The sequence below is a fragment of the Eumetopias jubatus genome, unplaced genomic scaffold (genome assembly GCF_037043125.1).
Source record: "Eumetopias jubatus isolate StellerSeaLion01/CBP00866 unplaced genomic scaffold, mEumJub1_p1.0 scaffold_10, whole genome shotgun sequence".
Taxonomy (NCBI): Eukaryota; Metazoa; Chordata; class Mammalia; order Carnivora; family Otariidae; genus Eumetopias; species Eumetopias jubatus.
The window spans coordinates 61,072,987-61,100,812 of NW_028274816.1; the positions used below are offsets into that span (position 1 = coordinate 61,072,987).

At 50.2% G+C, this 27,826-nt stretch overlaps 1 protein-coding gene across 2 annotated transcripts; it reads right to left on the reverse strand.

Annotated features, from left to right (window-relative positions):
- On the reverse strand, window positions 1-27,826 carry NLRP12 (NLR family pyrin domain containing 12). 2 transcript variants are annotated; one of them, XM_028094736.2, is made up of 10 exons: window positions 27,422-27,826; window positions 22,637-22,717; window positions 18,490-20,191; window positions 14,868-15,038; window positions 12,962-13,132; window positions 11,331-11,501; window positions 8,396-8,566; window positions 4,099-4,269; window positions 1,984-2,154; window positions 1-1,432 (listed from the first exon to the last, which is right to left on the reverse strand). In XM_028094736.2, the coding sequence occupies exons 1-10, from the start codon at window positions 27,702-27,704 to the stop codon at window positions 1,345-1,347; spliced, it is 3,180 nt and encodes a 1,059-aa protein (XP_027950537.1). In that variant the 5' UTR covers window positions 27,705-27,826; the 3' UTR covers window positions 1-1,344. The 2 variants fall into 2 exon arrangements, with proteins under 2 accessions (XP_027950537.1, XP_027950538.1); XM_028094737.2 differs by lacking the exon at window positions 12,962-13,132.

The following is a 27,826-nucleotide window of genomic DNA, read 5'->3' on the forward strand; positions in this document are numbered from 1 at the left end:
TTAGCTGCTGGTTAAGAGTTTACTGGGAATGGCTGCTAGGCTTCATGACCATTTTCAGTGGAACAGACCTTACCTGGTCCTGGAGGGCTGTGACCCACGGGTCTCCCCAAAGTACTGCAGTACGGTCCCCAAAGTCAGGCCTAGGGAGCTGCCTCGCCCCTTCCATTGTGCCACTATCTAGCCAGGAGCCTTCATACCTTAAGGCGTCCTGTTGAACCTTCGTCCTTCCCAAGAGCCACTCACGGACCCTGCCCCTCGAGAGGTAGCCCAGAATCTGGACATCGGGCCTGCATTTCTCCTTCAGCTCCAGCAAAGGGCCTGGGTCGTGACCCATGGGGCCGTGAAGGGGGGCTGTTTCAGAAGCAGCTGGCAAAGGGGGACAAGGCAGACATGCTACAGGGGGGCCCAGTCATGGAAAGGGCTGGGTTTCCAGGAGCCAAGTGTGACGTGACCGTTCCTGGGACATTTATTGATGCCCACAGGAATGACATCTGCGGAATCGGATTTACTTCCCTTTCCAGACGTCCATGGGTTACAAGTCACGAGTTCCTCGACAAATTAACCTCTGCTTCCTAGGAAGTTCCAGTCTTTCCCAGACACCTTTCACTTAGGGCTTCAGTGTGAGCAGCGTTCTCACGGTGTCCTTGGGGGTTCCTGCCCACCACCGGCTGGGGCTGAGGTTCCCTATCTCCCAACAGGGAAAACCTGCGTTTGTTCGAGTTCTTATCCAAAGCACAGTACAGGTTCTTGGCCGGCCTACAGTCGGCTAACCGTGGCAAGGGGTCCAACCGCGGTGCACCTGCCTCCAGCCTGGCGACAGGACCATGTGCAGAACAAGATTGCAAGGGTGTGGGTGTGGCTGTTGGCATGACCAGCATCCTAAGGCACGCTGCCTGGCACCCTCATTGCATCGCTGATCCTTGGATGAGGTTTCTCAACCTTGCACAAATGTCACTTTAACTAAACACTCTAGCCGTAGGGGGCTGTCTTGTCCTTTGCAGGTTGTTTGGGAGGATCCGTGGCCTCCAGCCACTACATCCAGTAGCTCCCAACACCACCCCAATGTCTCCTGACATTGCCAATTGCCCCGGGGAGGGTGAGGGGTGCAAAATCACCCTTTGCTGAGAACCATCTGGGGCCCTGTCCTAAGTTCTCTCCATGACATCTGCATTCCCAAAACTAACGCTCCACGCTCCATCACACGTTGATGACAGTCCCCAAGCAGAAGGGATTTAACCTGCGTGGGAGTTTGCAGGACATAAAAGAGGCTGGTATCACATGTTGACTAACGCGTTGGTCCTGGGACCAACTTCCTCTGTCCTGACTCCAAGAGCCAGTGGTTGTTCAGCAACCGATGTCCAGGTGAGGTTTCGTTAGCCGAAGGGCTGCCAGTCTTCTGTGGGTCATTTTATTTAGGTCCATTCCAAATAACCTTAGGACACAGAGCGGGACACATTATTCCAGGCCACTGCTGTGGCATTCAAATCTATCACGCCTCCTGCCTTATTACCATCATTTCATTATCTAGTACTTCGTTGGAAACCAGATCTCATCGGGAACCAGGCTGGACCCCAAGCTACACACCAGCGTATGTCCCTGACCTGCTCATTCAGTCTGGGGGACACTGAGGAGCCAAGAGGTGGAACGATTTGCAGAAACCCATCACAAAACTGGGAAGTGACAGAATTAGAACTTGAGGCCTGGCAGAGTAATTCCAGATTCTCGCTAAGCTACAACGGCCTCATTTGACAGACTAGGAAGTCGGTCCTCAGTGGATCACCCAAAGTCACCCAGCTAGTGAGGACAGAAAGTAAGGCCTCCTCGGCAATCCACACTAATTGCACACATTAGCACACGAAGGAAATGTTTCCAAATTTCTAGCTTATTTTTCCATCCGAACCATGGATCTCGACTACTGACGCTCACTCCCACCTCCAAGCCCCACGCCCCTGTCTCCTTCAGAACCAGAAACCCATCTCTCACCAGAGGACTCGAAGTTTGCAGCCGGGATGACTCAGCCCCTTGCAGAGCAGCCTGACCCCTGTGTTCCCCAGGGTGTTGTGGGTCAGATAGAGCTCCGTCAGGGTCTGGCTGACCCTGAGGGCAGAAGAAAGATCCTCGCAGGCTTTGGTTGTGAGACCACAGCTATCCAGCCTGTGGAAGACAAGGAGCGGTTGAAGAAACGTAAGGAGCTATTTTGGAAAGTCTCTTGAGAGGGATTCAGGATGATGTTTTCAGGGGACCAATTTAAGAGAAAGCAGAGTAGAACCCAACTGGTCCTGGTTAAGGCCAACGTGGTGATGGAAAACATTTAAGAGAGGCATTTAAGGATGCTTGTTAATTCACAGCTCCATCTCTCTAGGATGCCCACTGATTTTGCAGTCAAGTACCCACTTCCCTTCCTGGTAATTCTACCCCAATTTCTCATTGAAACCCCAGTCTCAGTCCATCTGGGGTTCATGCTGTCCTTCAGCTCAGGATCCAGGCCTGAGTTGGTTGGTTTCCATGTCTCCAGTTACCATGAACGGTTTCAGTTGGACAGAGGACCCACCCAAAACGGGTAAATCAGAACCTTACTTGCTTCCTGGAGTTTTTCTTTCAGAACTCAGACCTGGTAAGAAGAAGTCCTCCTTAGAGCTGCAGGTGTTGTGCCACCAAGCAGGATCAAGGCTAAACTTATTCAAGAGAGGAATCAATACAGCAACAAGTACGGAAGACAATAGAGATCAAGAGTCCAAACACCTAGGGGTGTCTGGGTGGCTCAGGTGGTTGAGGGCTGCCTTCGGCTCAGGCCATGATCCCAGGGTCCTGGGATCAAGCACCACGTCGGACTTCTTTCTCAGCGGGGAGCCTGCTTCCCCCTCTCCCTCTGCCTGCCACTCCACCTCCTGGTGCTCTCCCTTTCCCTATCAAATAAATAAATAAAATCTTTAAAAAAAAGTGTCCAAACACCTAGATCAAGCCATGCCTGAAGCAAGGACAGTGACACAAGTCAATAAGCCCTCCTCCCCGCCCCCTCCGGAGCCAGTATGAATTGGGCTGCCACCTGCCCAAACAGTATGCCATCTGATTCTCTCTGATTTCCAATCTGCCTCGCATTGTGTTTCTTCCCTGCATTCTCTGCTGTTACAATAAGAACAGGTAGTAGTATCTACTGAGGGCCAGCTCTATGCTGAGCACCTTGCTAAGGGCTTTGTTTGCTTCGTCATTCATTCCTCACAGCAACCGTCGGAAAGAAGTACCATCACAGCTGGGATGCTAAGTGGAAATATTTTAATCTTAGTTTGGCTGAGCTTGTGAGACAAGAGATGCCAGCTTCCAAAAGGAGGTACAAGATAACAGCTCTGGACTTGCAGAGGAAGAGAAAAAACCAGCGTGGTGCAGAAGGGTCCGGAGAGGAGGGTTAGGGTGAGACCCGTGGTGGGGGAGGGGGCTATGCAAGGAGGTCGACCCAGATTCCATGTCAGGAGACTGAGCAGTTGGGGCACTTCCTGGGGGTGTGGGTGGGGGTCCCGTAAGAACACACATGTGATCCCAAAGACAGAGGTGGCCTTTGGATACCTGCCAGATGGGGGGGAGATACTGACACCCCGGGACCCTAGCAGCACCAGTAAGGGGAAAGTGCTGTGCCTGAGCCCCCGTCTCGATGCCCGCCTACCCAGGTCCCCAGATAATCGAGAGACGCAGAAACGACCACAATAGAAACAGACAGTCATTCGGGGTGGGGGCCGGGCAGGTTCCAGGGAGAAAGAAGGAGGAGGAAGGGACAGTTCACATTTGGCTGGAATTCACACTGCAGCAGACTGATTTTTTATTCTATAAAGGTCACTGAAGAGCCAGGCATCTGCGCAAGTAAATGTCAACAGAAAGGGGAATTTTACAGCAAATGTTTACAGGCAATGAGCGAAGGGAAAGTGAGGCATTTTGTGTTTGCATCCCACAGAGAACGAATTCCTCTGTGAGCTGTTTGCAGCTTTTCTGTCCACCTCTCGGGGCTCCCGGTGTCTTCCAGGGCCGTGGAGGGCTGGCCCTTCCGCACAACGACAGGGACACGCCCCCACCACCGGCCCCCCACCCGTCCCAGCGCCCAGGGCTCACCACAGTTTCTGGAGCCTGCAGGTGGGGTGTCGCAGCCCCTCGCACAGCGGCCACATGCCCGCGTCCCCCAGGTCATTGAAGCTCAGGTCCAGTTCCCGAAGGTGGCGGTTGACCCGGAGCACGGTGCAGACACCCTCACAGGCGGCCGAGCTGAGCCTGCAAATGCCCAACCTGGAAGACAGGACGCCCAGAGCCCAGCTCACTCAGGCCGCAGACGTCCCCGGGGAGGGCTCCCGTGCCGGGTGCCCCCAGACAGAAGAAGGGAGAAGCAAGGGGCAGGCGGGTGGGCAGGCAGAAGGGAGAGAGAAACAAGAAAGAGAGAGGGGAGCAGGAAGGAAGGAGCACAGGAATATTTGGTATGGGCTGGGCATCGGACAGGTGCCAGGGTATGAGCGTCCGGCAGCTACTGTAACAAGTACCCACGCTGGTGGCTCACATGGTAGAAACTGACTGTCTCACGGCGCTGGGAGCCTGGTTCCCTCCGCGGCCCTGAGAACCTGCTCCAGGCTCTGCCCCGGGGAGTCTTTGGTGTTCCCTGCCCTGTACAAGCATCACCCCGATCTCTGCCCCCATGTTCACACTGCATCCTCCTGTGTGTGTGCTGTGTCTGAATTTCCCTTCTTCATGAGGACACCTTACTCGGGGCCGCCTCGCTCCAGCAGGCCCTCACCTGAACCAATTTTTTTTTAAAGATTTTATTTATTTATTTGACAGAGAGAGAGAGAGAGAGAGAGCACAAGCAGGGGGGGAGGCAAAGGGAAAGGGAGAAGCAGGCTTCCCGCGGAGCCGGGAGCCCGATGCGGGGCTGGATCCCAGGACCCTGGGATCATCACCTGAGCCGAAGGCAGACGCTCAACGGACTGAGCCACCCAGGCGCCCCACCCGAACTAATTTTATCTGCAACAGCCCCTGTAATGGGCTGGGTTGTGCCCCTCCCAATTTCAATATTGGAGCCCTCGCCGACACCTGATCTCCCAGCTTCCAGCCTCCAGAACTGCATCTCCACCGGCGGCCACCCTCTGAGGGCCTGGAGGCTGAGACTTCAACACGGGGATTTTCTGAACACATGGACCCATAACAACAAATGATTTACATAGGTCTCCCTGTCTTGTCTTGTCTCATCTTGTCTTTATTTTAAGTAATCCCCACACTCAACGTGGGGCTCAAACTCGCGACCCCAAGATCAAGAGTCGGATGCTCTTCTGATTGAGCCGACTAGGCTCCCCAACAGCAAGTGATTTGTAAGCATTACTTCCTTTGCTCCTGGCGATATCTGCTGGGTGGAAAATGGCGTCACACCCGTTGTTATGACACCCGTGAGCTTCTAGGCCGCGACAGACAGACGCCGTGCACTGCTCAAGGTCACAGACCCGGGGCCCCCTCAGCCACAGTCCCTGCCCTTGAAGTCGGAAGACTGTGGGGGGGCTTCAGAGAGTCAGAAGTGCTATATTTCATAGTATAGTATTTTTTTCCTAGTTTTCAGACATTTCTGCCTGAGATATAGCTCCCATACGGTGAAACCCTGAACTCTCCTTTCCTTCGAGGGTGACGCACAGGATCTGTGTAAATGTAAACGTCTGTCTGGCCTGATGTGTCTGGACAAGAGAAGGAGCCTGGCCTCAGTCAATAAGAGCCACGCTGGGGTAACTGGACCAATGTGTTCTAAAAAATAATTTTTTTTTAATGCATCCTAAAATTTAATGGCAGAAGGGCAGGGGGGTGGCTCAGATGGTTAAGCAGCTGCCTTCGCCTTAGGTCATGATCTCTGGGTCCTGGGATTCAGCCGGAGGCCCCACCCCCACCCCCACATCACATTGGGCTTCCTGCTTAGCCGGGAGTTGGCTTCTCTCTCTCCCTCTGCCCCTCCCCACTGCTCCTTCTCTCTCTCTCTCTCTCTCAAATAAATAAATAAAATCTTTTTCTTAAATAAATAAAATAAAATTTAATGGCAGAATAAATATCTATGAATAACTGAAAATCTGCAAAAACAAAAAGCAAAAGACAGACTCTTCCTAACAGTGGAGCATGTAACAAATTACAGCAATTACAACGGCAGGAAATTAGATTAGGAGCGCAGACACGTGGAGAGCATAGAATGGGGGAGGGGCGCCTAATTGGCTTAGGCGGAGGAGCAAGGGACTCTTGATATCAGGATCATGAGTTTGAGCCCCATGTTAGATGTAGAGATCACTTAGATAAATAAACCTAAAAAAAAAAAAAACCCTGCAATATGGGAAAATAGTTTGCAATGGGACTGGCATTAAAATCAGCAAGGAAAGCATGGATCCTTTATTAAATGGCATCGCAAAAATTAGAAAAAGAAAACTGAACCAAGCCTAACCACACATGTAAACACAAAGAAGAAACTGAATACACCTGCAATGGTGTACTAGCAAAGGATTCCTTTTTTTTAAAGTTTTATTTATTTATTTATTTATTTTAGTAATCTACACCCAACGTGGGGCTTGAACTCACAACCTCGAGATCAAGAGTCAGCCTGCTTCACCAACTGAGCCAGCCAGGTGCCTGGCAAAGGATTTCTGAGACCTGTCACAAGAATATAAATCATAGAAATACGTATGGATTTGACATCAAAACGTAAAGATTTCTGTTTGATGAAAGCATCCACAATTTGACAGATCGGTGACCCGCTGAGCAGACATTTCCAAGGTATGCAGTCAACAAAAGATTAATGTCTGAAACAGGGAACATCTGCGCATCAAGACAAATGTAGGACACATACCAAAGAAATCAATAAATTATATGAATAGGCAATTCACAGACTGGGGAAACCAAAAAAGCTGATAAGCACATCAACACGGAAATGCCATTTAAGAACATTTTACACCCACCAGGGCTTTAAAGATAGAAAGTTGAATAACCATAAAGATAACGGGCAAAGTAGCTTTCCTAAATTGCGAGTGGAAGAGTAAACTGCCGATCTTTCCAGAGAGCTATTCAGAAGGGTTGAGCTATCAGGGATGCAAATTCAGGCTGAGTGTGCGACTCGGCCCCCGGGGGTGGGATCTCACTGGGGTTCAGAAAGGGACACGTACAAGAAGGAACAGCAGAGTGGGGGTGGGGGGAGGGGCGTGACTCCACAGCCTCTGGTGTTTGCAGAGGATGGCATGCAGGTCAGCTCAAAGGAACGCGTTAGATGTGTCTGCACCAGGTCAGCGCATCCTGAATGTATAATGGTCAGTGGGGCGGAGACATTGGTGAGATGTATCGTTTACATCAAATAGAGACAGGCATGCCTGTAGATGAGCTTTGGGGTGCCAATGAAGGAGACAGAATTAAAGCAGAGGCGTGTGTGGGTCCATAGTGATATTGTGGTACCAGATGGGGTGGAGAGAAGAATGTGAAGAAACAGGGCACTTCTCCAAATGTAACAAAAGCAATAGAAGGTACGTGATTCACAATGCCTCAAAAGGAAAAAAAAAATCCTTCCAGCGTGAACGACATCAAATAGTAGATGGGGCTTCTGAAGGACAGACAGACTCTCCTTTGGTGCCCCCAAAAAATGATTTTCTGACAATTGACAGCCTTCAGTGTTTTCTTTTTGTTCCTTGGGTGTATTCATGCATTCACTCATTTAAAAATACGTTAACGAGGGTGCCTGGGTGGCTCAGTCGTTAAGCGGCTGCCTTCGGCTCAGGTCATGGTCCCAGGGTCCTGGGATCGAGCCCCACATCGGGCTCCCTGCTCCGCGGGGAGCCTGCTTCTCCCTCTCCCACTCCCCCTGCTTGTGTTCCCTCTCTCACTGTCTCTCTCTCTGTCAAAATAAATAAAAATCTTTAAATATATATGTTAACTAACTTGGAATTAAAACAAAAAAACTTAAGAAAAAAATTAAAATATATGTATTTCCAAACACCCCTGAATCAGTTCTTATAGTGGCCATCAGGGTATAGAGCTGACAGAGCCCCTGCACTTTTGGAAGGTCACGCGAATGATGAGTTTTAATGCGTGATGCTGAGAAGCGTAAGATCAAATTAAATCCCACAACTAGGAATCTAGACCCTCTTCAAGGGTCAGGGAAGGCATGCATGGGGAAGAAGCATTTGTTTTGAGTCCTAACAGATAAAACAGATGTCACCAGGGTAAAAGGGGGGTTAGCAAAGCAGAAGGGCACCCCAGGATGAAAGAACAGCTTGTACAAATGCCCTATGGCAGAAAAATCCTAGAGCTTAGTTATGGGAAGAGGGGTCACGTGAGCGTGACCCCGGGAAGCCCAGACATAAGAGCAAGGACTGTGGATTTGGACTCGGGTGACGGTGAGCAAAGCAGGACTCACCGGAGGGTCTGAAGCTTGCACTGGGGATGCCTGAGGCCCTCACACAGCAGCAGCACCCCGGGGTCCCCCAGGTCATTCAGGCTTAGATCCAGCTCCGTCAGGCTCTGGTTCACGCTGAGGGTGGAGGCGAGATCCTCACAGGCAGCCGCAGTGAGGTGGCAAATTTTCAACCTGCAGAAAATCCAACTCAGCATCATGGAGTTCTCCACACAGTGCCAATTTTATCCTCCCTATCCCCAATCGTAATAGTTTTCAAACAAACAACTCATTTTTTTAAAAAATGGGCAAAAGCTTTGAATAGACATTTCTCCACAGAAAGGAAACAAGTGGTCCAAAATCACATGAAAAGATGCTCAGCACCACTCATCATTAGGAAAATGCAAATCAAGACCACCACGAGACACCATGTCACATCCATTAGGATAGCCATTATAAAAAATGATAATAATACAGTTTTTTAAGACTTAAAAAAAAAAGAATCTGAAAATCACAAGCGTTGGCAAGGACGTGAAGAAATTGGAAACTTTATGCACTGTCGGTAAGAGTGAATAATGGTACAGTGGTGCTGGGAAACAATATGGCAGCTCCATGCAAAATTAAAAAATAGGGACGCCTGGGCGGCTCAGTCGTTAAGTGTCTGCCTGCAGCTCAGGTCATGGTCCCAGGGTCCTGGGATCGAGCCCCGCATCGGGCTCCCTGCTCAGAGGAAAGCCTGCTTCTCCCTCTCCCACTCCCCCTGCTTGTGTTCCCTCTCTCGCTGTGTCTCTCTCTCTCAAATAAATAAATAAATAAAACTTTAAAAAAAAATTAAAAAATAACCACATGATCCATCCATTCCATTTCTGGTTGCATAGCCCAAAGAATTGAAAGTAAAGGCTCAAAGAAATATTTGTACCCCGATGTTTACAGCATTATTCAAAATAGCCAAAAGGTAGAAGCAAGTGTCCATCGGTGGATAAATTGAATGGATAAGCAAACTGTGGTTTATCCATGCAACGTACTGTTATTCAGCCGTAAGAAGGAAGGAACCTTTAAAACACACTACAACGTGGATGAACCTTGAAAATATACTGAGTAAAATAAGCCAGTCACACACACACACACACACACACACAAATACTTTGTGATTCTACTTATATGAGGTATCTATGGTAGTCAAATTCATAAAGACAGAAAGTAGAACAGAGGTTATCAGGGGCCGGGGGAGGGAGATGGGGAGTCCGTGTTGAACGGACAGTTTCAGTTTTTCAAGATGAAAATGCAGGAGACGGACGGTGGTGATGTTTGCACAACAGTGTGAATGTGCTTACTACCACGGAACTGTATGCCTCAAAATGGTGAGATGGTAGGGGCGCCTGGCTGGCTCAGCTGGTAGAACGTGCGACTCTTGATCTTGGGGTCGTGAGTTTGAGCCTCACGTTGGGTGCAGAGACTACTTTAAAAAAATTGTAAGACAGTAAATTTTATGATATGTGTATTTTATTTTATTTTTAGTGCAATGCATTTTCTTGGCTAAAATAATCAAGAAAATACAGAACAACATTTCTGTGCCCATCACGTGTGATTCCTCAACCTCTCTTTGATGCAATGCCATAAGTTTGTAGTAATGTGTTTGGGGTGCTGTTAGAAGTGCCTTAACCGATACAAATATAGGGCAGGAAAACACTATTGTCCCTCAAAGATGTCCCTGGTTGACATTTAGCATATTGTCTTCCTATATATAGAAAGGGAAGACAGAGACAGAGTCCTGATTTTACCACGTGAGTCCCTGGATTCAGCTGTGCTTGAAACCAGTATTTCCCTCCGGACTTCTTGGTCAGAGAGGCCAACAAATTTCACTTTTATCTTCAACCACAGTGAGATGGGGTGTCTGTCACTGGTGACCACAGGAGTTTTTGTGGAAGGCCTTTATTTTAGGGGGCTCTATGGTGCTTGTCACTGATGTTACTATCCCCTTGATGTTTGTTTATTTATGTTTTATTGTGGTAAAATATATATCACGTGGGGTGCCTGGCTGGCTCGGTCGGTGGAGTGTGCAACTCTTTTTTTTTTTTAAGATTTTATTTATTTATTTGACAGAGAGAGACATAGCAAGAGAGGGAACACAAGCAGGGGGAGTGGGAGAGGGAGAAACAGGCTTCCTGTTGAGCAGGGAACCGATGCGGGGCTCCATCCCAGGACCCTGGGATCACGACCTGAGCCAAAGGCAGACGCTTAACGACTGAGCCACCCAGGCGCCCCTAGTGTGCAACTCTTGATGGGGTCTTGAGTTTGAGCCCCACGTTGAGTGTAAAGCTTACTTTATACCATTCTAACCTTTTTATTTAGTAATCTCTATACCCAACCCAAATGGGCTCGAACTCACGCCCCCAGGATCAAGAGTCACACCCTCTTCCAACTGAACCATCCCTGTTTTAACCATTTTTTTTTAAGTGTATGACTCAGTGGCATTAAGTATATTCACAAGGCTGTGCAACCATCACCACCATCCATGTCCAGAACTTTGCATGGTCCCAAACACAAACTCCGCACAGTTCCCCATTCCCTCCTGCCCTGGTCCCATGGCGACCGCTGTACTACTTTCTGTCTGGATTTGACTCTTCTAGGGACATCATAAGTGGAATCATATCATCTTTGTCCTTTTGTGATTGACATTTCACTGAACATCATGTCTTCCAGGTTGATGCACGTCGGAGCATGTGTCAGAATTTCATGCTTTTTTAAAGATAGAGTAATATCCCTCGTATGTATATGCCATATTTTGTTTACCCACATCCACAACCTGTGGATGGAAATTTGGGCTGTTTCCACCTTTGGGCTCTTGTGAATAAGGCTGTTACAAACAGCCTTGGGTGTACAGATAGTGGATGGATTTTTATACCATCCCTCAATACAAGGAGACTTGTGTTTTAAGTTGACCCCATCAAGAACTCACCACAGGATCTGCAGCCTACACACTGGGTGCCTCAAGCCTTGACATAACAGCCTCAGACCCAAATCCTCCAGCGCATTTCCCGTCAGGTCCAACTCCACCAGGTGTCGATTGGTGCTGAGCACGGAGGCGATCTCCTGGCAAGCCCCAGCCTCCAGCTGACACTTCCTCAACCTCAGGAGGAAAGACACGTTGAAGAGGGCACCATCTTGCTGTCCTCTAACCTGCTGGCTCATCCCCTAGCCCCTTGAATCACCCAACACGAACCTACACATGTGTCACTACAGCTCAGAGATGAACAAGACTTCATCATTTCCAGCAAGGAGCATCCCGTCTGATGATGCAGAGGGGTAAGCAAGTATCCTCTAGTGAAGGTGGTGCCATTGAGGCAGGAGTGCACCATAGCTCAGGGTGGGGTCTCTAGAGCTCAAGACCTGGGTATGTCCATCTCTGCCGCTCACTAGCCCTGCACCTTCGAGCAAGTTGTCAGCAAGTCTGTTTCATGTTTCAGGGAGCTGCCACGGTGCCTTAGGTTCATTGCCTCTAAAATAAGGATAATAATCGCACCTGCTTCCCAAGGTTGTTGCAACGACTACATACTTCACTAAAAGGACAGGGTGTAGAACCATGCAGGGCACACAGTAGGTGCTTGGACAGTGAATTACTGTTTATTAAAACCATCACAGTGGAGGGGACGCCTAACTCAGGTTTGGCAAACCGTGCACAGTTAGGGAAGACTCTGGGGAGTTTGAGATGGTTCTCGAAAGGCTGAGTAGGAGTTCACTGTCAGCAACAGGATGAGACGTGGCAGGAGACAGTAGAAAACACATGTGGTGGTCTCTGCCCCCACCCGGTTCCTGACACAGGGCTCCTGAAACCCCTACATTTTCTATGTGACAAGAACGCTAGGAGCATCTCTGGTTCTAAAAGGTGGGCTCCCGTCGGCAGCTGGGCACCAGAGAGACCATGCCAGGATGAGAGGCTGGCAACGTTCAGCCCTGCCCCCCACCCTCCACCAGAGAGGGGGGAGGGGCTGGAAATGGAGTTAATGATCTGCGGGCCACAAGAGGAAGTCTCCATAAAACCCCAAGAGCACACAGCTCGGAGGTTCCAGGCTGGTGAACACGTCCATGCTGGGAGGGTGACGCACCCCAGCTCCGTGGGGCAGAAGCTCCTGCTCTGGGACCCTCCCAGACCTCACCCCATGTGGCTCTTCCACTGGCTGTTCATCTGCATCTTTCACCATAGTCTTTAATAAACAGGTAAGTGTTTCCCTGAGTTCTCTGAGCCGCCCTAGGAGATTAATCAAACCCGAGGCAGGTTCAGAAGCCAGGTGACAACCAGGATTTGTAACTGACTCTGAAGCTGGGGGGGGGAAGCGTGAGGGGGCATCTCAGGGGACCAAGCCCTCACCTGTGGGACGTGACGCCACCTCCAGGTAGATGGTGGCAGAATGGACTTAAACTGTAAGGGAACTGTAGGACCCCTCCACTGGTGTGGCAGAGTTGCTTGCTGCGGGAAACCCCACACATTTGTGACCACAAGTGTCAGAGGGGAGTGAAGCAGCCCCCCAGGGGATGCTGGGTGGCTTGTCTACAGCAGTGGCCTTGCATCAAGAGGGTGCGGAGACTCACTGGATCACCTGAAGCCTGCATCTGGGATGCCGGAGCCCCTCGCAGAGCAGCCTCACGCCCGGCAGCCCCAGCCCGTTGCAGCTTAAGTCCACCCTTGTTAGGTTCTGGTTGGCCATCAGGGCGGCCGCGAGGTCCTGGCACGCAGAGCTGGCCACGCAGCACCTCTTCAGACTGGGTGGGAGGGAGGGGAGACGGGCCAGGTCACCGTGGTGGTGGATTCTGCCCCTTGTCCTTTGTCCCCCCTTGCTTTGGTCTATACCTATTCTCCCCTTTTTCTAAAGTAAAAGAAAGGAGATCAGGGGGTGCCAGGGGCCGGGGGGGGGGAGTTGGGGAGTGTCTGCTAAGGGCTAGGGTGTCTCTTTCTGCTGTGGGGAAAATTACCCAGAGTTTGTGGTGACATTTGCACAAGCTTGTGCATACATTAAAGAAAAACCACCCCTGAGTTTTCCAGTATGTCAATGATACGTCAATAAAAAAATAAATAAAAGCAACAAGAATAACATAAGATGTTTTGGTGCTTTGCAGTGAAGGAAATGCTGTCACAGAGGTGCCCTTAGAGAGGAATTCTAGACCCTCCTACTAGCTCTGCTCTACGGCTTTTCCTTCACTTGGAGAAGGAGGTGCCGTATGGCCAGTGGGTCCCGAGGAACGCGCCGGCCCCGTGGAAGCTTGCTCATCACTGCGTCTCTCCCTGAGCTGCAGGAAAGCAAGGCTGATGGCATTGACCTGAATGAGTTGGTGACATATGTAATATAAGTTCTTGGCATGGTTCCTTGCACGTGGCACGGGTTCAAGAAAGTATGGTATTATTTCTTATTATGTCTTTGGGATCGGGCCCATGTCCTGCTCACAAAATGGTTGCCTGCTTTGCTGGGCCCTGATCCCTGTGTCTGCCCTTCAGGACTCGGGCTACGGGAGCAGGGCTGTGTTCTGGGTCAGGGTCCAGACCCCCCTGGTTCCCTCAGCTGGCTGTCATCTAATTTCTGTAAGCCATGCCTTAATAGTGCCATGTTTGGTAACAGCATGGTAGAATATGCATAAGGTAAAATTTACCATCTTCACTTTTTTTTTTTTAAGTAATCTCTGCCCAACGTGGGGCTGCGACTCAGGACCCCGGAGGTCAGGAGTCCCCTGCTCCTCCGACTGCGTCAGTCAGGCGCCCCTGGCACCAGACTGTTTTAATTACTAAGGCTTTGTGCACTCCGCTTTGAAATCGGGGAGTGTGATTTGAGGTAGGAAGCCTGGAAAGGAGGAGATAAAATAAGAGAAGCAGGAGATAATGATGCTGGAATTTCTACTGACTGCTTCTGGTAGGTATGGGCTGAGTCGCGTCCCCCAACATTCATACACTGAAATCCTAAAGCCCCGTACCTCCGAGTGTGCCTGTATTTGGAAATAGGGTCTCTAAAGAAGTAATTAAAATGAGGTCACCGCTGTGACTTGGTGTCCTTACAGAAAGAGGAAATGGACACAGACACGCAGATGTGAACACACAGAGAGGAGACTGCAGAGGGGAAAGCCGCCCCGCCCACACCTGGATCCCAAACCCAGCAGCCCCGCCCACACCTGGACCCGGAACCCAGCAGCCCCGCCCACACCTGGACCCGGAACCCAGCAGCCCCGCCCACACCTGGACCCGGAACCCAGCAGCCCCGCCCACACCTGGACCCGGAACCCAGCAGCCCCGCCCACACCTGGACCCGGAACCCAGCAGCCCCGCCCACACCTGGACCCTGAACCCAGGAGCCCCGCTCACACCTGGACCCGGAACCGTGAGAAAATGAATTTCTGTTGTTTAAGCCCCCAAGTCTGTGGTGCTTCGTGAGGGCAGTGAGAGCGAGCACCACCGTCTAGTCTTTCTGACGGAGCCCCCTGAAGACAGGGGTGCAGGCCCGCCTGGACTCACCTCAGGTTCTGAAGTTTGCAGCCGGGGTGTCTGAGCCCCTGACACAGCAGCCTCACCCCCCGGCTGCCCAGCGCGTTGCGGTACAAAACCAGCTCCGTCAGGTTCGGATTGGTGCTCAGGGAGGCAGCAAGCCTTTTGCTGTAGGCCTCTGGCAAAACGTTCTTCTCGGGTCTGCAAGGAGGGGACACAGGACAAAGCCTGGTTGTGCCAGACGCGGAACGATTGTATGGGGACTGTGTGTCACTTCCCGCTTTATGAAGTATTTGTCGTCTTTACTGGTTACTTTTTTAAAGTAGGCTCCAAGTCCCACTCAGGGCTTGAACTCCCAACCCTGAGATCAGGAGTTGCACACTCTATGGACTGAGCCGGCCAGGCGCCCCTCATGCGTGTATTTTAAATATCCCACTGTAATTATTATTATTATTATTATTATTATTATTATTATTATTATTATTATTTTCCCCACAAGCATTGGCAGCCCACCCAGACCGGGCAGAAAATGTTCAGGCTTTGCTCCTTGTTGATTTAACACCAGGGAGCCCTTTTCCACCCTTCCCCTCACCTCTGCTGAACAGCAGAGTTGGGGGAGGGAGGCCAGGTGCAGCGGCACCTGGGAGCCTGGCAGAAACAGGAGCCCCACTTCATCAGAGATTCTGGGGGTGCATCCCTGAAATCTGTGTTTCAGACAGCCTCCCAGGTGTTCTGGCACGTTCCAGAAACACAGATGAACCTAGTGGTCTTCTGCAGTCCCTCTCTTTCTTCCAGCTGATGAAATTACGATGTTCTCTACTGAAGATCCAGAGCCAGAAATCATGAGCCTGTGGCCTGGGAGCTGAATTCCTCCAATGATTTATACATCAGGAGGCCTCACATGAAAATAGGGGTTTCCACACTTTCTTGAAAAACCACCAAGTCCAGCTGCACAGGGACCTCATGAGCACGAGGCAACTGCAGGGCGCCCTAGCCGGGTGTGAGATGACCTTGTTCCATGAAACCTCAATGGTTTCATGGTGGCCAGCCTGCCGATATCTGAATCCTGTTCCCCGAGCATAGCAGCTTGAAACAACACAGTCGGTTATCTTCTAGTTCTGGAGGTCCGAAGTCTGAAAGGAGTCTCACAGGGCAAGCGTCCAGGCGGGTGTTTCACCTGGATAATCCAAGACCTCAATCCCCACCTCAAGATCTTGAATTTAATCACACCTGCAAAGTCCCTTTTAACCTGGGAGGTGACCTATTCACAGATTCCAGGATTAGGGTGCAGGTGTCTTTGGGGGCGGGGGCATTATTCCACCCCCCACTCTAGCTTTGGCAAGCATTTGCATTTATAATTACTGTTTAGGAGAGAATAGGAAGTATATATATTGGTCTCTGCCCCTGGTTCCTGGCACAGAGCCCCTAATACTTCCGTGATTTCCTAAGTGGTAAGGGCACTAGGACCATCTCATTCTAATATGTGGTCTTTGACCCGGTCCCTGACCCAGGGCTCCTAAATCCTTTGGACTCTCTGGGTGATAGGAGAAGCTTTTGTTCTCATGAGCTGACTCGGGGTGAACTTCTGGGTGGGGCTGGTAACCAGAAAGACCAAGCTATAATTAGAAGCTTTGCACTTTCTGGGGAATTTTGGGAGATACGTAATTTTGGAATCTCTAAAATCTTTATGACAGTCCCTTCCTCTGAATCAGCCTGGGATGGAGAACGGGCTGACTCACATGGCACAGGGCATGACATGCGGCCTGTAAGGCCTTCTGATTTACTTCTAGTTATACAGTCTGTCTTAAAACCTATGTTTAGAGGCGCCTGGGTGGCTCAGAACACACTACCCCAAGAGGTGGTGGCACCTCAAATGTCTTGAGCTGAAGGAGTCTGAGAAAGAGGCAGAGGCAGGAGGGTCACTGACCCCCTACCCCACCACCATCTGGCCCTTCTTCCCTGAGAGCGGATCAATCTCCTGCGTGAAGGGTCTCCTCCCTGTACCAGAAGGAAGAGGGGCGTGCTGATCACCAGAGAGTGAATTCCCCTGGCCAAGAAGGCTATATAAACAACCTTGTTGCCTTGCACTGCCCCCCAGCCCAAAGCCCTTTGTCTTGTTAATTCTTTTCTTTTTTCTTTTAAGTAAACTCTACGCCCAATGTGGGGCTCAAACTCATGACCCCAAGTCCAAGAGTCACATGTTCCACTGACTGAGCCAGGCGCACCCCTGATTTCAGAGATCTTTCATTTTATTTATTTAGGTTTAAAGATTTTATTTATTTTAGAGAGAGCACACACAAGCAAGTGCATGTGAGGTGGGGGAGGGGCAGAGGGAGAGGGAGACAAGAAGACGCCCCACAGAGTGGGGAGCCCCATGCGGGGCTCGATCCCAGGACCCTGAGATCATGACCTGAGCCGAAATCAAGAATCGGACACTTAACTGACTGAGCCAACCAGGAGCGCCTAATTTCAGAGATCCTTTAATGTAGCTCTCTATGTAATGACATGATAAAGCTGATTGGAAATTCAGCCTGACATGTCCTCAGATGGCCTGTCAATTCTTTACAAGTTGACTGTTTTTTATCCGAATGAATGAGAGCCTCCTGCTGTGGTGCAGGCTCCCAAGCACATGTGAAAATTCAATAAACTGTGTCTGCTTTTCTCCTGTGAATCTGTCATACGTCAGTTGAATTCTTAGGCTCAGCCAGAGACCCAAAGAGAGAAGAGAATTTTCCTCCCCTACAGCTCCAAGACAAACCTGCACAAACACATCAGCCCATTAGTTTCCCCCATATTTCTGCCTTCCCACAATTAACCTCCGGAGAAACTCAGTGTCCTTTTGCTTTGTCTTGCCACTTCTCTAAAAATGTATTGTTCTTGTGTTAGGATGCTATAAAAGCCCAGGTTCTATTTGTTTTTTAAAGATTTATTTATTTATTTTGAGAGACTGAGAATGAGAGAGAGAGAGAGTACATGACAGGGGGGAGGGTTAGAGGGAGAAGCAGGCTCCTCCTGCTGAGCAGGGAGCCCGATGTGGGACTCGATCCCGGGACTCCAGGATCATGACCTGAGCCGAAGGCAGTCGCTTAACCAGCTGAGCCACCCAGGCGCCCACCACCCTGTTTTATTGTCCTTATAACGCTTCTCTCCATCTGAAACTACCTGAATGATCAATTTTTTTTTCTTGTTTGCCTGTTTCTTTATTTACTGTTCATTGTCTCTCTCCCTTCCCATTAGGATGTCTGGGTTGGCAGGGGCACTGTTGGCTTACTCACACTGTCTGCACCCTATAGAAAAACACCCTTGATAATATTTGTCGGCTGGATATGCTCTCCTTGACTGGGGCCCCAATTTAGTCCAAATGGATACTGTTTAAGAGCAGGTCACTAACCTGGACACTGTTGACATTGGGGGCCAGACCATCCTCTGTGGTGGGGAGCCGTCCTGGGCACTCTGGGGTGTCTTTGCAGCATCCCTGGCCTGCATCCCCCAAATGCCACAGCAACCCCCTACCTCCTCTAGTTGTGACGACCCAACATTTCTCCAGATATTGCCAGGTATCTCCTGGGGTGGCGACAACATCAACCCCAGTTGAGGACACAAACACGGTTGAGAGCAAGAACTTGGAGAGTGAGCCCCCCCGAGTACTTACGACTGTGCGGGCAGCATCTGGGACCCCGAAGCCCATCTCCCCCCATCATCCTCGTCCGTGCTGTAGGCAGCCCCATGCAAATGCAGCGCCAGGGCGCTCCTGCAGTTCTTCACACAAAAGGAGGAAATCACGTGCTCCATCTTGGTGGCCATGTTGCTGACCACGACCACTTGGAAGTGGCTCAGGGCCTGTTGGATAAAATCCTCCTCCTGGATCTCGTACAGACAGCTGAAGAGCTCCAGGGAGCCCTGCTGCAGAGTAGAGCCCTCGCTCTGAGCTTTGCTTTGGATCCACTGCAGTAGCTCTACCTTGATGTGAGGCGAGACTTTCCAGCAAAGACTCTTCTCCAGGTAGCTTCTCGTCTCCTCATTCAGGAGTCCAAACAGGAAACGGACGGTAAGGGCCAAGAAGCTCCGTTCTGAAAACCCGTACTCAGCCAGCAGCCTTGTCACGGTCTGCTCCGGGCCGGACCCACCCTCCCCGGGATCCAGGAGGTAGTACATGGCAGCAAAGAATTCCTGGAAGCTCAGGTGGATGAAGCTGTAGAACTTTTCACAGTTGATATCCTTCTGGAAGATGTTCATGTTGAGGAAGGAAGAAACGTCCGCCCCATCTAGGCCATGCTTCCGGAGGTCCCGCTCCTCAAACAGGATTTTCTGATTCCAGAGGCCATCTGCTGCCAAGGAGCACAGCCCTCTCTGATTGGGTGGGGGCTGGAGGGTCGGGCTCCCCGGCTTGGGCTGCATCAGACTCAGGAGGTACAGCATGTACACCGCTGTGGTGGTCCTGGATGTCTGCCTTAGGAGCCCCCCATCCTCCAACTGCTGCTTGAGGCAGGTGCAAACGACCCAGCACACCATGGGGACGAAGCACAAAGTGAAGAGGGGCTCGTTGTCCCTCACGAAATGGAAGACTTGGCCAGCCTGCTCCACATTGTGGAAATACTTGTAGAAGTACTCCTTCCTTTCTGCCTCAGAGAAGCCCAGGATCTCCACGTGCCTGGGGTGCTCCAGCCAGCGGTGGAGCTTCTCCAAAGCGGTGGGCCTGGTGGTAATGAGCACTGACAGCTCGGGCAGCAGCTTCTTCCGAATCAGGCTGCAAAGGAGAAGTTCTGTGGGCCGTTTCTCCTCCCAACAGAGGCACCAGGGGCCCTGAGGGTCGTGGAAAGAGGGTTTTAGCTCATCAAAGCCATCGATAATGAATAGGAGGCGCTCAGGCACTCGGACAAGCTCCTGGAGGGGCACGCTGGGCTCAGGGCAGCAGCTGGAGATGAGGTCTTGGGCGCTCTGCTCGGTGGTGCTCTGGTTCATCTCCCTGCAGTTGATGTAGAAGACGTAATCAAACCTGTCCTGGAAAAGCCTTCCGTCGGCCCAGTCCAGCATCACCTTGTGGGCCAGCATGGACTTGCCCATCCCTGCTGCTCCCTGCAGGACCACGGTGCGCGGCGGCTCCGGGCGCTCCTCGTCGGGTTCAAAGAGGGTCTCCATCTGGATGAAGCTGGCCTGGTGTCCCACGGTTCTCGCCTGTCCCCAGCCAGTGTCCAAAAGCTTCTGCTGGGCCCACATGGGATTTGAGTGTTCCTTCACCAAGAGGAGGCGGGTGTACCTGTGGCTGAGGTTGACGCATTCCCCTAGGCGCGCATTGCGGTCTTCCATCAGCCGGAACTTCCTGCGGACAAAGTCCCTGTAGGTTTCCCGGGGATCTAACGGGGAGGAATGAGGAGTCCGTGGGAGACTCATCAGCAAACGTTCACGGATTCATGAGTTAAAGCAAACCACAGTCTAGTGCCTACTTGTTCTGCAATATCCATGGGACGGTTTTCTGGATGGAGCCTGGGAACCTTGGTACTTCTCTATCAAGATTTCCCCTTTCTTTGGGAAGCAGAGGCACTAACATGGGAACTATCCTTACAGAGTATTCTATCCTTGCTGCTCAAACGGTGGTCCACGCCCAGGAGCTGATGGAAGACCACAAGGGCACCTAAGGAATGCGTCAGTCTCAGCCACCGGTTGGCTCGGGTCCTCCCAGTGAAGAGACACTGAAATCCCTTGTAGGCTCAACAAGGAGCTGGTGGGAAATGCAAAGGTAAGCCCCACTGCCCACCTATTGAATCAGAAACTGCACTTCTAACAAGACTGCTGCGTGATTTGCAAGCACGTTTAAGTTTGAGAAGGCAATGCTGCCAAGTTTTCCGTGCCCCCTTTGAAAAAAGGCAGATTCGTGGGCGCCTGGGTGGCTCAGTTGGTTAAGCGACTGCCTTCGGCTCAGGTCATGATCCTGGAGTCCCGGGATCGAGTCCCGCATCGGGGTCCCTGCTCGGCAGGGAGTCTGCTTCTCCCTCTGACCCAACCCCCTCTCATGCTCTCTCTGTCTCATTCTCTCAAATAAATAAATAAAATTTTAAAAAAAAGAAAAAAGGCAGATTCGTATCTGCACCAGAGAACTTACCATTCTATAAGTCCCATGCTTAAAGTCTCTTTGGGAAATCAACTTGGTATGGAAGTGAATGCATAATCTAGAACAGCGATACTCAGCAGGGTGATGGTGTCCCCCCTAGGGGATTTCTGGCAAGGTCTGGAGATATTTTGGGCTGCAGCAACTGGGGGTGGGGGGCAGGCTACTACCATCTAGTGGGTGGAGGCCAGGGATGCTGCTCAACATCCTACGGTGCCCAGGATATACCCCACAACAGAGAATGATTCAGCCCAAAGTGCCAGTGGTGCTCAGGTGGGGGAACCCTGGTCCAGATGAAAATGTATCCTTTTATATTTGGATATCACTGGAGGCCCATACTGTCTGCCCAAAGGAAGGTAAACAAGAGTTCTAAATTTGATCCCAGGACTCTCTCAAAAGGAATGCATGTACTCTTTTATTTTTAATTGTAGTAAGATATGCATAACCTAAAATTTAGCATTTTTACCATTTTCAAGTGTTTGATGGACTCAGTGACATTATGTGCATTTGCGAAGTTGTGCAATCATCACCACTGTCCGTTTCCAGAACTTTCCCATCATGCTCAACAGAAACTCTGTGCCTATTAGACACTAACTCCTTATTCCTCCTCCTATCCCAGCCCCTGGCGACCACTTTCTGTCTCATGAATATGACTACTTTAGGTACCTCATATAAGTGAAATCACACAGGATCTTTTTTGTGTTGGCTCATTTGACTTAGCATAATGCTTTCAAAGTATATCCATGCTGGAGCAAGTATCAGCAGAGAACATAGGAAAATAGAAAAGCTTAAAGTAAGGATGAGAACAAAGATGGAGTTACAGTATTTGGCCATGTGCTATGCCCAGTGCATTAAGGAGCCTTGAAAGGTGTCCAGAATCATTGGTGTTATTGTTGATGATGGTGCTGTCTGTCCCGCAACCCATACTCCTTTCTTCCTTGCCAACAATCCTGATTTTATTAAGGTAATGGTGCTGATCCCTTGGTTCCAGTGAATGCTGTCCCTTCACAAGCCCCGGAGGATGAATGTTGGCTAAACCAGTCATGAGCAATCTCATTCCCTGTTGCCAGTGGCTGGTCTGGGAATGTGCCCCGGTCCTGACCGAGGCAGGGGGCAGGGGGATGACCACTGGGAAGGGGGAAGCTCATTGAAAGGATTTTATTCCTGAATAAAACAATTCTCTGTCAAGGAAAAAAGCCTTCTGTCTCTCTTTTCTCCCCTGCTTGGAATTCACTTGCATGATTTGGTTGCCACCTTGCAACCATTAGGTGACAAGTCTCAGGACAAATGAACCAGTAAGAAGTTGGGGCTTTGACGGTGTTTGTTTTTTTTTTTTTTAAGATTTTATTTATTTGACAGAGAGAGACACAGCGAGAGAGGGAACACAAGCAGGCAGAGGGAGAGGGAGAAGCAGGCTTCCCACTGAGCAGGGAACCCGAAGCGGGGCTCAATCCCAGGACCCTGGGATCATGACCTGAGCGGAAGGCAGACGCCCAACAACTGAGCCACCCAGGTGCCCCTATGGTGTTATTGATCTACTACATCAACTCTGCAACCACCCAGCCCAAGATTTCTTGTTATAGGCAACATTAAATAAATGTCTTTTTTTTTTTTTTTTTGCTTGATCTACTCTGTTGGATAGTCTGATTCATGTGGCTTGTGCATTCTACAAACTACATGGCTCATAGCTCACCTCTTCTTGGAGCTCCAGGAAAGACTTCCAGAGAACATGCTGACTGGCTTCCCAGTGAGGATGGGCCACCAGGTGGAGTATCTGGAAGAGACATGTTAGGAGATCAGCTAGCATTTTTCTGGCTAGCTCGCTATAATATTAGCTACTGTGCATACCTGAAACAAATATAACTCATATGTCAATTTAAAAAATATTAGTTACTATTACATCAAACTGTCTACATAATTCTCTGCCCATCCACACCCCAAATGTTTGGCAGTCACCTCACATGCACTGTTGAAAGCACTTGTGCTTCATAACCCACTCTCCTTCCTGAGTGCACATCATGGTGATTGGCACCTCCACCCATCCAACAAATCCCCTCAGGCAGGAAGTTGTGAGTCAGCTTGGATTTCCTCCCTCTCTTTCAGTCCTTGGCCATGTCTCATCCATCCATGCACCCACCCACCTACACATCCATCTATCCATCCATCCAACAAATATACAGATATTGGGCACCAATGTTATCCAGGCAAATTTTGCTAGCATTGGATACACAGCCATAAACAAGGGCTCTGCTCCATGGACCTTATATTCCAGCAGTGTGGGGAGTTGAGCACATCAAAAATGAACACTTCAGAGGCAGCTGGGTGGCTCAGGCAGTTAAGCGCCTGACTTTGGTTCAGGTCATGATCTAGGGGTCCTGGGATCCAGACCCAGGTTAGCTGCTCTGGGCTCAGTGGGGAGTCTGCTTCTCCCTCTGCCCCTCCTCCTGCTCATGCTCTGTCTCTCTCTCAAATAAATGAATAAAATCTTTTAAAAAATTTAAAAATAAGCACTTCATATAACTTCAGATAATGATGAAAGTTATATCTACAATTAAACAAGGGTACATAACAGAGTGATTGAAAGTAGTATTTTAGTTTGGGTGGCCAGGGAAGGCTTTTCTGTGGATGTATTGTAAGATCAAAAATTCCAAATGTTTCCTGGGCATCTTTGAGCCTCACTGGACCCCCAAAATGTGAGCCTAAGTGTGAGTTCTGGTGCTCTGGCCAGGTATGCCCTCACCTAGTGGGACAGGCTCCCCACTTGACTAGTTTTCCTAGCAGAAGTAGACCAGCTGCCCCCCACCTCATCCCCTATCTCCTAGACCTAGTGCACCTCACGTGGTGGTCCTCATTCTCAAACATTCCAGTTCCCTGCTGGCCCATGAAATCATTCAAACAAGTCAATCTCAACCTTTTTTCAGGAATCACAAAGCACCCCATGCTCCTGCGTCTACAAAGCCTGCCTCCCACAGCCCCTGCGGGTTCACTGTATTCCTGAGTGCAACCCTGTGAGACCTGCATGGTGCGTGGGGTCTCCTCTCCTGGGCTGTGAGTGCATGTGACTGTTGTCAGTCTCATCTGTCCTGGGTTTGGTGTCATATGTCCAGCCATCCAAAACCATTTAGGGAGGGCTATCCCTCCTCCATCAATGGGGTGAATAGGGGGGTAATCAGAACACCATATAAGACACTTAATCCAAGATCTAAATGGCAAGAGGCCAGATATATGAGCAAAGTTGTTCTACGCAGAAAAAAAAAAAAAAACACACACACACAGCAAGGGTAAAAGTCCTTGGGAAGAATACGGTAACACAAGATAGGAATGAAGTTGGAGTGGAATGAGCTTCAGGGTAAGTGCTGGGTGGGTTTGGAGAGACAGGCTCAGCCAGATCTTGTGGGAGTAGGTCGAGGAGTTTGGATTACAGTCTATTCACAACGGAGGCCTTTGGAGGGTTCAAAACAAGGGAGGGGAATGATTTAATCAATGGTTGTAAAGATTATTGTGCCTGCTGAGTGGGGAAAGCCTGTAAGAAGCCGTGGGGGATGGGGGTGGGGTGGGAAGCAAAGCAGAGCTAGGGGCAGTTAGCCGAGCGCAAGGTGGGTTACCCACTGGGTGGCAGCACTGGGAGGCAGTGCTTGGAGCTGGAAGTACGGGGATTTACCAAAAACCGGGTGTGTGAGGTTGTAGGAAACAAGGCCTGAGGTGATGCCCAGGGAAAACTAATCACAAATGACAGAAATCGGACTTCACGCTCATTAGGGTGGCTGCTTCGAACAAATATAACAGAGGGCTAGCATTGCTGGCTAGCCGGTGGAGTGTGCGGTTCCTTATCCCAGGGCAACGAGTTCGAGCCCCACCTGGGGCACAGAGATTTTTTTTTTTTTTAAATGGGGGTGAAAAAAAGACACAAAAACCTAGAGATAACAGGTGTTGGCGGGGATGTGGGAAAATTGGAAACCTCGTGCACTGTGGTGAGAATGTAAAATGGGGCAGCCACGATGGAAAACAATGCATTCCTTAAAATATTAAAATAGAATTACCATTTGATCCAGCAATTTCTTTTCTGAGTACATACTCAGAATAATTGAAAGCAGAGCCTCAAAGAGATATTTGTACACCCATGTTAACAACAGCATTATTTACAATAACAACCCAAGGCTATTACCTTTCGGTTGTTGTAAATGATGAATGAATTAAAATGTAATGTTTGTGTGTGTGTGTGTGTGCATTCCATACGATGGAATATTATTCAGCCTTAAAAAGGAAGAAAACTCTGACACATGCTATAACATGGATGAGTCTTGAAAACATGTTGGGTGAAATAAGTCAGTCACAAAAAGACACTCTATGAATCCACTTCTATGACATATCTAGAAGAGTCTAATTCATTTATAATAATTTTGTTATGTGTATTTTACCACAATTTTATTTTATTTTATTTTTTAAAAATTTTTATTTATTTATTTATAAGAGACAGAGAGAGAGACAGGCAGAGGGAGAAGCAGGCTCCCCGCTGAGCAGGGAGCCCGATGCGGGGCTCGATCCCAGGACTCTGGGATCATGACCTGAGCCGAAGGCAGATGCTTAATGACTGAGCCACCCAGGCACACTTTACCACAATTAAAAAAAAAAAAAAAAAGCGGGTGCCTGGGTGGCTCAGTCGGTTAAACGTCTGCCTTCGGCTCAGGTCATGATCCCAGGGTCCTGGAATCGAGTCCCACATCAGGCTCCCTGCTCAGCAGGGAGTCTGCTTCTCCCTCCCTCCCTCTGTGCTCACTCTATCTCTCTGTCAAATAAATAAAATCTTTATAAATAAATAAATAAATAAATAAAAAGGTGATCAGTGAATATTACAGCTGACAAAGACGTCAGAGTTTTTTTTTTTTTAATTTTATTTAGTCATTTGAGACACCCAGAGATACAGAGAGAGAGCATGAGTAGGGGGAGAGGCAGGGGGAGAGGCAGGGGGAGTGGCAGAGACAGAGGGAGAAGCAGGCTCCCTGCTAAGCCAGGAGCCTGATGTGGGGCTCAATCCCAGGACTCTAGGATCATGACTTGAGCCGAAGGCAGATGCTTAACGACTGAGCCACCCAGGCATCCCCAGAAATGTTTTATCTTAGTGTTTTCTGAAGTGGGCCATGAACACCACCCACATCCAAATGCAGATTCCTGGTGTCCCTAACCTGCTGGTCTCGGATTCTACCTTCCCAGCAGGGTGTCTGGATGATTCCCACGCACATTAACATGCGAGAACCACTGAGCTAGTCCAGTCCCTTTTGTCTTACTGATGAGGCAACAGAGGCCCAGAGAGGTACACTGATTTTCCAGCACCACACAGCTAAAAATAAAGCTGAGCTTCAGACCATGGGGCTGCCTTTCGATGAATTGAAAGGACACAGTCTAGAGAAGGATGCTTGCCCAAAGTCATCAGTTGTGATGCCGGGGAGAGGTTTAGGTGCAATGGGAGAAGGGGGGGCACTTCATACTTGTATATTATTTGAATTTCCTATAAGAAGTATGTAGAACTTCTATAAGTAAAACAATTATATGAGATCATAAATGAATACATTTATTCTTTTTTCTTTATTGCTGATAGCGCTTTGATTTTCATAGGTGTTCTTGAGTAAAGATGGAACGTCTCACACTCCCGCAGTCCGAGGCCTCTGCAATGTTTCTCCGATGATGGAGACAGGGAAAGAAGGAGCCACCTGAGACCGGATCTGAGGAGGCCTCTTGTCATCACGCCTCACCAGCTCAAGAGAATCTGCCCCTAAATTTCTATGAATTACAAGCCAGTGGGCATCACATTGGGAACTTCAAATCAGCCCTCCCGGGAGTATTTACACCATGGAGAGTAGCAAATTCTACAAACCAGGGTCTCTGTTTTCTCATCTGCGCCACCCTCAACAGCAGCTGGTATCTGCTGCGCGTCGCCTGAAACCCTCTGCGGGTTTTATCCCAGTAACTCTTGTCTGGGGGCAAATCGTGTTTTTCTGAGCCTCAGTTTCCTTACTTCTATAACAGGGGTGATCCTAACAATACCTCTCGCACAGCACTGAAAGCACAGAGTGCATCCTTGTGCGCCGTGGAAAGCACGGAGCGCGTCCTTGTACACCTTGGAAAGCACGGAGCGCGTCCTGTGCACCGTGGATGCCGTGTTATGGGAGGGAGTGGGTGTTAGCAGCACCGTGATTATCTCATAGGACAGGAGATACAGTGAGAGAAATCGGGGCGCTGCAGAAGCCAGCTGGGGTGGTTGAGGGCCAGGGGCAGGCCCGGAGCGGGAGGAAAGAACTCGCGCACGAGGTAGTGCCTCCCGGGTTCTGAGGGTGAAGCAGGCGTTTTCCGGGCAGAGCGAGGGCGTCGCGGGCAGAACGCAGCGCGAGCAAGGCCAAGGGCAGAAGCAAGAGCCGGGTCTTGTGCGCGCGGCGACTGTCGCTAGCGGAAGGGCCCCCGGCGGGACCTGCGGCCTCCTTACCCCTCACCGGGTCCTCTCTCTGTCCTCTCTCCCACAGGTCCCGCCGGTTGATGCGCTGGAAGAGGCCCAGCGCCAGCGGCCAGGCGGCGTCCGGCCCGCAGTGCGCCACCAGCAACTGTGCGGTGTCAAGCGGCCCGGCTGGCTCCAGCCGCCCCCAGGGGATCCTGCCCGCCTCCACCTCCGTGCCCAGGTACAGCTTGAATTTCTTCAGCTCCACAGCCTCCAGTTCTTCCAGGTAGGCCGAGAGGCGACAGAGGCCGTCGCTGATCGTGGCTCCGGGCATGGCGGCCTCGTGCCCCGCGAAGGGCAGAAGCCGGAGCCCAGGGTGAGGGATGCCAGCTCGCCCACCGTCTGCGGCTCCTCAGGCCAGGCTGCAGGAGCGAGAAAGCAAAGTCCTAGTGTTGA